General features: G+C 42.9%; 1 protein-coding gene across 2 annotated transcripts in view; it reads right to left on the bottom strand.

Moving 5' to 3' along the window:
- Positions 1 to 7,792, bottom strand: part of FUNDC1 (FUN14 domain containing 1) — a 20,014-nt gene extending 12,222 nt beyond the window's left edge. Inside the window, exons 1-3 of one of the 2 annotated variants that reach the window (XM_017502052.2) lie at positions 7,604 to 7,792; positions 6,744 to 6,900; positions 2,191 to 2,266 (exon numbers count right to left, since the gene is read on the bottom strand). In XM_017502052.2, the coding sequence (XP_017357541.1) occupies positions 2,191 to 2,266; positions 6,744 to 6,900; positions 7,604 to 7,631 (261 nt within the window). In that variant the 5' untranslated portion in view covers positions 7,632 to 7,792. The remainder of the gene's footprint in view (positions 1 to 2,190; positions 2,267 to 6,743; positions 6,901 to 7,603) is intronic. The other variant, XM_017502053.2, reaches the window with a different exon arrangement.
- Between the last annotated feature and the right edge of the window lie 2,981 nt (positions 7,793 to 10,773).

The raw sequence follows: 10,773 nt of genomic DNA, 5'->3' as shown, positions 1-10,773 counted from the left end.
CTCCGTCAAAAAAAAAAAAAAGAAAGAAAGAAAAGAAAGAAGAAAGCGGAAAGGAAAGGAAAGGATCCCAAACTTCCTAACAGAAATAATGGCCAAATAGAAGGGACAAGGCGGAAGAGAGCGGGAAGCCAAAAGCCCCCAGCACCCAGCACTTTGGGAAGGTCAAAATCTTCCCAAACAAGACATAAATTCACAGGTTCAAGAAGCTCAGTGAACTCCATGTAATGAATGATCTAACACAATTATGAATAACAACACTCAGATGATTAAGCGAGAGGGAACAAAGCATTCAAGTATGTGAGATTGGAAGGAGAGGTGTAGGGAAAACAAAATAGGTCAATAGATGATAGCTAAATTGTCCTATTCCATAATGGGAAGCTAACAGTTAACACCTAAAACTGAAAGGTCAAGAAATGTCAATTAACTTGTTTAGGGAAAAGGAGATAACTACCTTAAGAATCAGTTAAGAATTCAAAGTAGATGTCTCAAGGGATGGAAAAATGGGGGTAGTGAGAGAGGCAGAGGATTACTCTAATCTGCAACAAGCCTTGCACAAGTATTTGGCCCTTTGAATTACATGCATGAATAACTCCAAAAAATTTTTTAAAAAGAGACTGTGTATTTTAAGATGGCAGTGTAATAAATGTCTATTGGAAAACAATATTGTTACTAGAAAAGCTTTAAGTTTTAAATAAACTAATATTTATCTTTAAATATAAGAAAGGTCACAAAAATATGAAAGTGGGCCTAAAGAATATTAGGCAATTAGCCTAAAAGCCATTTGTTACTTTATTTCCTCTTTCACTTTCCTTCTACTGAATTTTCAAGGTTAGTTATATTTGTGGCAAAAACTGGTTTGAAGCAGATAGGTCCTGTGTTGTTCTGCCTTAAAAACTTCAAAGAATATGTGCACTAAATGTAGAAAAGTGGGAGGTAGCAATGGCAAAATATGGATTTGAATGGTGCATACTGAGTGAACTGAAATGGACTTCTGAAAAACTGACATGCAGAGTGGATTAAAATATACACTTCTCTCCATTCTGTGAACATTTTAGGAAACTGTGCTTCAGTCCAGTACCCTTTTACGCTAACAGAAATGACAACTGAGTCTTCAAAATAGCTATAGAATAAAATATGCTCTTGATTCCATATAAACCCAAGTCAAAATCAGCTTAAGTAAAATTATCTGTACTAATGCTGGCATATTCATCCAAATAACCAAGTTTAGATATTTATCATTTTCTTTTCCATCTCTTACCACAAGTAATAAGCAATTATTCCTAATAATGTCACCAAGAGAAAGAAAATATATATATTTTTTAAAAGGCTATTCAGTGAACAACTCAAAATCTGTCCTTCATACATACAGATCCAGTCCCTTTGTACTTAAAGTGATTATACTGGTTGTTACACGATCAACAGCTTAGGTGCTGAATTCAGATTTTAGTTGCTATGAACATCAATCATTTTTAAAAATCTAGTACAACTGACAGTTCTCTGTATCTTTAAAAGTGCTGCTCACAATCATTCCCAGAGATTTTCAATTTTTCAATTTACTATATTTGATCTTCAAAGAATGATATTTTTGAAAAAATATATGCCAAACAGACATGAATGCCAGATAATGCCCTGATAAACATCCTCTAATGGCAAATATGAACAAAACTAAAACTTCAAATCCACCTGCCTCTCAGAAATAAGATTATAATTAATTTTTTTTTTTTGAGACAGAGTTTCACTCTTGTTACTCAGGCTGTAGTGCAATGGCACGATCTCGGCTCACTGCAATCTCCGCCTCCCGGGTTCAAGTGATTCTCCTGCCTCAGCCTCCCGAGTAGCTGGGATTACAAGCATGTGCCACCACGCTGGCTAATTTCTGTATTTTCAGTAGAGACTGGAGTTTCGCCATGTTGGCCAGGCTGGTCTTGAACTTCTGACCTCAAGGGATCTGATCCCCTCGGCTTCCCAAAGTGCTGGGATTACAGTCATGAGCCAATGTGTCTGGCAATGGCTGCCTTTTCAATAGCTGGGATCAAACTATGCTTAATAACTCAGAAATATTTAAATTGTTATCTTTCAAGACAAAAGTCAGCTTTCAAAACTCATTGTAGCTCTTCCATAAACTGATGCCTAAAAGAAAAATTCCACCTTCTATGTAAGCAAAGGCAAGTGCTTAAGACTCTGACATACCTGAAGGAGAAGAAAGCCACCACCTACTGCAGTTGCTGCAAGTTTTCCAACTTTCTGGAAGAGAAATCCTGCACACCTTTAATCAAAGAAATAACAAAAGATGAAAACAATCAATTATGTACTAAACCCTCTCTCTCTTCTACTTTTCACTGCTTTCCTAATAAAATCTTACAACTTCACATTTCTTTTGATCACATCTGTTACCTGCTCAGAAACCTCAATGTTTCCCCTTAGTTATATAGTCTAGTTAAAAATGCACAATCTAAAGTGTCTGCGACTTGCTTTAAAATAAGGGATGGAGAGAAGAGGAGGGGAATTTATAGGAAAAAGGACCAGCTACTAAAATAATGGCGAGTACTCAGGGGTTCATTACACTTCGCCTACATTTGTTTTTTTTTTTTTTTTTAGTTTCTTTTTTTTTTCCCAGGTTTGTGTTCAATGGCGCGATCTCGGCTCACTGCAACCTCCACCTCCTGGGTTCAAGCAATTCTCCTGTCTCAACCTCCCAAGTAGCTGGGATCACAGGAGTGCACCACCACACCCAGCTAAGTTTTCTATTTTTAGTAGAGATGGAGTTTCACAATGTTGGGCATGCTGGTCTGGAATCCCTGACCTCAGGTGATCCACCCACCTTGGCCTCCCAAAGTGTTGGGATTACAGGCGTGAGCCACCACGCCCAGCCCCTACGTTTGTATAAGCTGAAACCTCCCATAATAAAAGTAATTTGTTTTGCTTAACACAGTCAAGATGGTCCATACACATGGTTGACCCCCACCTCTACCTTAACCTTCTGCTCCAACCCCATTAACTTCCAAATAGGTCACACCTTTGCTCAAGCTATTAATCTCCCTGCTTCTAGGGGTTTCTGCCTAGCTCTGCCTATCTAAAGCTTTCCTACCCTTTCAGGTCCAGTTGTTGTTCCACCTCAATGACTACACTTGAGCCCACATTTCTAAAGGCCTCCTTATCTACATCTCCCTATTTTTACATTAAATCTTTTTTGTGTCTCATCTACCCTGTTAAGAGTGTCAGCCCCCCTATTTCTTTTGTGATTAATTCACTCCTTCAGTGAGCTGACATTCCCTTCAGCATTCCAGATCCATACTGTGCAAATGAATCTTATATTTCTAACTCTAGCCTTCTGCACTGGGTTGAATGGTACCTGCCCCCAAAATTCACATCCTTCCCCAAACCTCTTAAATGTGACCTTATTTGAAAACAGAGTTGGCCAGGCATGGTGGCTCACGCCTGTAATCCAAACACTTTGGAGGCCAAGGCGGGCGGATCACCTGAGGTCGGGAGTTCAAGACCAGCCTGACCAACAGGGGGAAACCCCGTCTTAAAAAAAAAAAAAAAAAAGAAAGAAAACAGAGTCACTGCAGATGTAATGACTTCAGATGGGATCATACTGGAACAGTGTGGGCCTTTAATCCAATAAAGACACACACAGAGGGATGACATCTGTCAGGACAACAGAAGCAGACTGGAGTAATACGTCTATAAGCCAAGGAATGACAAGGATTACTGGCAACCACCAGAACCTAAAAGAGAAACATAAAACAGATTTCTGCCCAGGCACGGTGGCTCACGTCTATAATCCCAGTACTTTTGGAGGCCGAGGTGGGCGGATCACCTGAGGTGGAGAGTTCCAGACCAACCTGACCAACACTGGAGAAACCCCACCTCTACTAAAAATACAAAAATTGGCCGGGTGTGGTGACACATGCCTATAATCCCAGCTACGCAGGGAGGCTGAGGCAGAAGAATCACTTGAATCTGCAAGGCGGAAGTTGTAGCGAGCCGAGATCACACCACTGCACTCCAGCCTGGGCAACAAGAGTAAGACTCCGTCTCAAAAAACAAAAAACAGATTTCTCCCTCTGAGCCTCCAAGAAGGAACAAACACTATTGACATCCTGATTTCAGACTTCTAGCCTCCAGAACAGTGAGAGAATAAATTTCTGTTATTTTATTTATTTATTTTGAGATGGAGCTCGCTCTGTTGCCCAGGCTGGAGTGCAGTGGCGAGATCTTGGCTTACCACAACCTCTGATCCCGGGTTCAAACAATTCTCCTGCCCCAGCCTCCCGAGTAGCTGGGATTACAGGCACCTGCCACCACACCCGGCTAATTGTTGTATTTTTGGTAGGGACAGGGTTTCACAATGTTGCCCAGGCTGGTCTTGAACTCCTGACCTCAGGTCATCTACCCTAAATGTCTGAGATTTGCCTTAGCCTCCCAAAGTGCTGGGATTACAGACATGAGCCACCATGCCTGACCTCGACAGTACTATATACTTTATCTCCAAAACGTGATTTGACTGTCTTCTTTCCATTCTGAAAGTCATCATTACCTTGTTTCCAGACCATTCTAAGGGCCCTGTAACTGGTCTTGACACCTCCCATCTCTCCTAGCAATCATCCATCCTGATAATAGTTTAATTTTTTTTGTCATGATCAAAAGCCTACAGTTACCCACAGCTAAATAAAATCTCCTCAGCCTCCTATTCACGTCTTGAATTGGTCTAAATTGCTACCTGGTCAAGTTAATGCCTCTTAACTGTTCCTCCTTAATATACCACAATATCACATCAGTTTTACATCCTAAGAAAATTGCAAAAATTTACTACACTGAATAAAGTCATTGCAACAAATCACTTGTATTATTTGAGTTCTATTATACAGCTCCTGGACCAACACTGTGTGTGTGTGTGTGTGTGTGTGTGTGTGTGCGCGTGTGTGTGTGCGCGCGCATCCTCTCTAGGTTTTACATCCACAATTTAACCAATCGGGGTACAAAACTTAAAAAAAGACAAAAAAATAAAAATAAAAAATCACACAAATTAAAAAAATTCCACATAACTATTTGCATAGCATTTACATTATTTACATTGCATTAGGTGTTATAAGTAATTAAGAGATGATTTAAAGTATACGAGAGTGTGTGTAAGTTATAAGCAAATACTATGCCATTTTATATCAGGGACTTGAGCATCCACAGATTTTGGTAACCTATGCTGAGGGACGATTGTATTCCTATAATGTGCCCCTCAATAGGGGAGTCAGCAACAAAGGCTCAGAAAAGGGAACAGAAAAAGCAGCCAGCAGCCACAATATCCCTTGGACTGTGCTCCACAAGCATGTGTATCCATTGCTTGATGGCATCAGTCACTAAAATGAACATATTTCCTACTGCTCTGTCTCTAGCCTTTCCGAGCAAACTTCTGCGAATGATGGGGCTTGGTCTACAAGGAGCTTGCTCTCCAAGGAGAAACCATGAAATGACTTGGTAATTCTATTTCTCAATTATTTTTTAGTCTGTTTTAAAAGTAGGCTTTAGGCACTGACTGACATTAACCAATCACTTATGGCACTAAATTGTGAGATTATTTAAGCAGAGAGCCATACCCTGAATTACAGGGCCAGAGGAACTAATCAGCCTATGGAGAATTATCTGAATGACCAGGCCCTGACAGGCATCTCTCTTTTTATTGCGGGCTTTTTTCCCGCAGCAGCATTAATAAGTACATATCATGAATAAATACCACACCTCTGCACCACAGAATCTTCACAATCAGTATTTCTATCATAAAATGGCATTTGCAAAAAGGCATAGGGGAGTGTGTCATTATTCCAAAGTGCATGTAAAACACAAATCGAAAAACTCATTGTTATACTTATCAAGTGGAAACATGTAAATATTTCCATTAAATCAATGTAAAATGAACTTAAATGAGAATGTAAGAAAAAATGCTTATGCACAAGTTAAGCACCCTCACTAACTCCAAAATTTCTCTACAATCACAAACATTTTCAAAACAGTGAAATTTGTTTCTGCCCCTTGTTATCTGGCTAGTCTTTTTAATATAAGAACAGAATTAGAGTCACAGTAGCCATTGTGTTATCACGTGGTCTGAAATGTTAACTGATCAGGCTGATGCTTATTAACCACCTCTTAATGGATGCCACAATATTACAAAGTAAGCAATCAGATCTTTAATTTCAACACAGAACTAATGTTCTACAGCTCTTTTCCAAAGAGTTATCATAATCTGAACGAGCCCACAAAAGAAAAACCCAGAATTATCTGTATCATCACCAATAATTTGTGCAGAGCATTTTTACACTGCTCTCTGCAAGGCTGACAATACTAGAGGCCAGTTCTACCGTGGGAGTTTCTTAGGTTTTTTTCAGTAGTTAGCACTGAATGAAATGTAAAAATTTACATATAATTAACTCATATATTTCTTCCTATCTACTATCACTGAATCGGATCCACGACATTTGCTGAACATGAGAATGGGGAAAGCATATAAAGAATCAAAAAAAGGGTGAGGAGGGAAGAGAGAACAGTGGTGAGCATGGGGGAGGGGATCACCAAAACCCAACAGGGAGTCTGGGAATGCAGATTACACCAATTTTAACTCAGAGAAAAGCCTCTTCTGGAATTAACAGTGTAGACCCACTGAATGTTCAGTGACTCTCACCCATGTTTGAAAGGACAGCAGTGTCAAGCCCCCAAATGAATTTTAATGAAAAAGACATTGTTCTCACCAGCCAGTAACGCCACCCATTACAATCTGGGTAGCTACTGAGTATTTTTCTACCATAGGTCCCGAACTGTGGCCAAACACTCGATTCCACCACTGGTGTCTTCTTGCATACTCAGTTAAATCCAACACTTCGTAAGAGTCGTCATCACTTTCATATTCTTTAAAATAGCAAAATGGAAAAAATATATGTAGAGTCAATCAAAAGTCAGAAATGTCCCATACATCTTCTAAAAAATCTGTTGCAACTCATTTTTGGCCTACAGCCAAAAATGCCCAGATGGAAACTACTGACTTTACTTAATTCCTGAGACCACGGCCTCAAGAGTAAAGGGCCCTGCAACAATGACCCCCATCTGCTTTCCCAAAGGCCCAGTGACCGGCCTGGGGTCAAGAAGCCAGGGCCAACTCAGAATGACACAGTAGTGCGGGGTCACCCCCACTCCAAATCTTAGTAAGGTCAAGGTCAGTGCAGGGTCCATTTTCATCAGTGGGAGAAGTGGGGGTGGGGAGGGGTCCTCCTCTGAGAACTAGTCTGGAGCCCAGCGAAATCACTTCAGAGTCTAGACGTTTAAAAAAAGGAAAAATAATAATACATTTGAAGATGGAGATGATGGGCCAGCGGTGAAGGTAAGGCAAGAGGCAGGTAGGGCTGTGCTGGGGGTGGGGGGTGGCTCTCCGCTTTTGTTCCGCAGAGAGGGGAGGAAAAAGTCTAACTCGAAGGGGGTGCTCAAAGGGGCTGCCTTAAAAATAAACAATAGAGCTCGAAGACTCCTAGGGCAGGGGAAGGAAGAGGTGCCATAGGAGCAAGATCGAGAGCTGTGAGCCGCGTCCCAGATACCACTTCAGGCCCTGGCCGCTCACCTTGGGGAGGGGGGTTCCGGGTCGCCATGATACCGCCGGCGGCCAATTCTGTAGTGGTCCCCGCCCGCCCTCCTCTCCCTGGCACTTTAAGGGCCGCTCTAGGCCAGGATGGGAATCTATGGTCTCTTTTTTCCTCCTCTTCCTACTCCTGGCGCGTAGTCCTGTCTCCGCCCCCTTCGCTCAGCGCAGGGCCTTCTGCCTTCTGCGCAGGCGCAAGACTCCGGAATGCGGGGGAGGGCTGGTCGCATCGTAGCCCCGCGAGAGCGTAGGGAATTTGTAGTCCGTTGCCTTCCGCAACTAGGGAGGGGGGAAGGGGGAAGGGGGAAGTGGGAGGGGTCGCCCCTTCCTAGAATTTCCATAACCTGAATTTCATTATTTTCTTTTAAAGAGCCTATGACTGAAGGAATGGGGGAAGGGAGGGCGCCACATGGTGGTACAAAGGGAAAACCAGCTGAGTATTGACAAAGACTGTCTCCTTGACCAAACTTTAGTGAGGAGGCTCCTCTGAGCTCTTTTTCACTAAGTCTCCTCCTTGGGTCGTCTTTGACCTGCCTAGTCCATTTGTGGCAAGAATCCAGTTAAGTCAGTTTAGTGAGAACTCCCACACCCTTAATATCGAATCATTTTCAATATCCGATCAAATTCCTCAACCCCACCCTTGATATCTGATCACTCTGCCACCAGCAAAAATCCTGTAAAATCGGTGGCTCACGTCTGTAATCCTAGCACTTTGGGAGGCCCAGGCGGGCGGATAACCTGAGGTCGGGAGTTCGAAACCAGCCTGACCAACATGAAGAAACCCCATCTCTACTAAAAATACAAAATTAGCCAGGTGTGGTGGCGCATGCCTGTAATCCTAGCTATTCAGGAGGCTGAGGCAGGAGAATCGCTTGAACCCGGGAGATGGAGGTTGCAGTGAGCCGAGATCATGCCATTGCACTTCAGCCTGGGCAACAGAGCAAGACTCCACCTCAAAAAAAAAAAAAAAAAAAAAAAAAGCCTGGCGCGGTGGCTCACGCCTGTAATCCCAGCACTTTGGGAGGCCGAAGTTGTTGGATCACCTGAGGAGTTCTAGAGCAGCCTGGCCAACATGGTGAAACCCTGTCTCTACTAAAAATACCAAAAATTAGCCAGGTGTGGTGGAGCACGCCTGTAATTCCAGCTACTCGGGAGGCTGAGACAGGAGAATCACTTGAACCTGGGAGGCAGAGGTCATGGTGAGCCAGGATCACACCATTGCACTCCAGCCTGGGCAACAAGAGTGAAACTCCATCTCAAGAAAAAAAAAAATGTATACCCCTACCTTTCATGTCCACTCTTGGTGGTAATCTTCCCCCCACTGATCCATTCACTCTGATCATTTACTATAAATTCCCTGCTGTGTTCAGAGTTGAGAACCATCACTCACCCCTATTGTGATAACTTTGTTTTTCAAGAAAGGGTATTGCTCTGTCACCAGGCTGGAGTGCAGTGGTGCAGTCATGGCTCACTGCAGCCTCAAACTCCTGGGCCCAAGAGATCCACCCACCTCAGCCTCCAGAGTAGCTGGGTCTCCATGCCATGCATCACCACTCTTTGCTAATTTATTTTTATTTTTTGTGGAGACTAGGTCTCCCTGTGTTGCCTGGGCTGGTCTTGAACCTCTGGGCTCAAGCAGTCTTCCTGCCTCTGCCTCCCATAGTGCTGGGATTACAGACGTGAGCCACCATGCCAGGCTATATTGCAATAGTCTTGACACCTATTGCAATAGTCATGAACAAAGTCTTCCTTACCATTTTAAGAAGTGTCCCATAATTGTTTTTAAATTTAGGCCCATCACTTGCACACTGTCAGAATAATTTTTTAAGAGTATTTTGAACACTCTACCAGAATTCACATGCTTGAGGAAATAGGCTTGTAAAAGATAAGAGAAACCCTATTTCAAGCCATACTTTTCTAAGGGCACAAGGGCTCACTAGGGGACCAACATTTTTCTAATGCCCTGCTGCTTGAGACTGGAATCTGTTTACCTGCTCTCTCTCTTGAGCTCCTGCCAGGAATCCAAAGGAGGTAAAGAAGGGCCTAGAAACCTTGTAATCCTAACCTGGCAAGAGGACATAATGTTTTTTTCTTTTTTCGAGACAGAATCTCTCTGTCACCCAGGCTGGAGTGCAGTTTCACGATCTCGGCTCACTGCAACCTCCGCCTCCCGGGTTCAAGTGATTCTCCTGGCTCAGCCTCCCTAGTAGCTGGGACTACAGGTGCATGCCGCCACGCCCAGCTAATTTTTAATATTTTTAGTAGAGACCTGGTTTCACTGTGTTGCCCAGGCTGGTCTCAAACTCCTGAGCTCAGGCAATCTGCCCATCTCGGCCTCCCAAAGTGCTGAGATTACAGGCATGAGCCACAGTGCCCCGCCGAGGACATAATTTTTTAGCATCATTCTGGTTTGTTTTGAGACGGAATCTCGTTCTGTCGCCCAGGCTGGAGTGCAATGGCATGGTCTCGGCTCACTGCAGCCTCCACCTCCCGAGTTTAAGTGATTCTCCTGCCTCAGCCTCCCAACCTCCCAAGGAGCTGGGATTACAGGCACGTGCCACCACGCCCGGTTAATTTTTGTATTTTTAGTAGAGATGGGGTTTCACCATGTTGTCCAGGCTGGTCTGAAACTCCTGACCTCAGTGATCCACCTGCCTGGGCCTCCCAAAGCGCTGGGATTACAGGAGTGAGCCACTCTACCCGACCAGCATCATTCTTATTATTTAAATCCGACAGAGGAAAAAGGTCAAGGTCTTCACTGAGAAACCCCATGGGATTATGTGAATACAAAGCCATATTGACTACCAAGCAGCTAACCCAAGTCCACACAAACCAACCAAGAAACTTGTCTTGAACTTGCATTGCACCCACATCTGCTGTACAATTAAACAGAAGTCCTCTCAGTATTCATTTTAGTAGAAAAACAAGCAATTCTGGTATAAATTGCATTACTTAAAAAATTGGCTTGCATAATTGCACTTGGCTTTTCAAATCCTGGCACTTTTCTTAATATTTTTTAACAATATGCCCATTTATTAATATCATTTATTAATTACTTTTGCGCCAACCTAATACATAGCTTGTGAGTTTATGTTTTGTCATTTGTTGACTGGGAGAGGAATTTTCCTAAGCACGTAAAATCCCTATAAACT

The sequence above is a fragment of the Cebus imitator genome, unplaced genomic scaffold (assembly GCF_001604975.1).
Source record: "Cebus imitator isolate Cc_AM_T3 unplaced genomic scaffold, Cebus_imitator-1.0 Scaffold289, whole genome shotgun sequence".
Lineage (NCBI taxonomy): Eukaryota > Metazoa > Chordata > Mammalia > Primates > Cebidae > Cebus > Cebus imitator.
The sequence above is the reverse complement of the archived record's forward strand: the minus strand, read 5'-3'. Positions and strand labels throughout refer to the sequence as shown.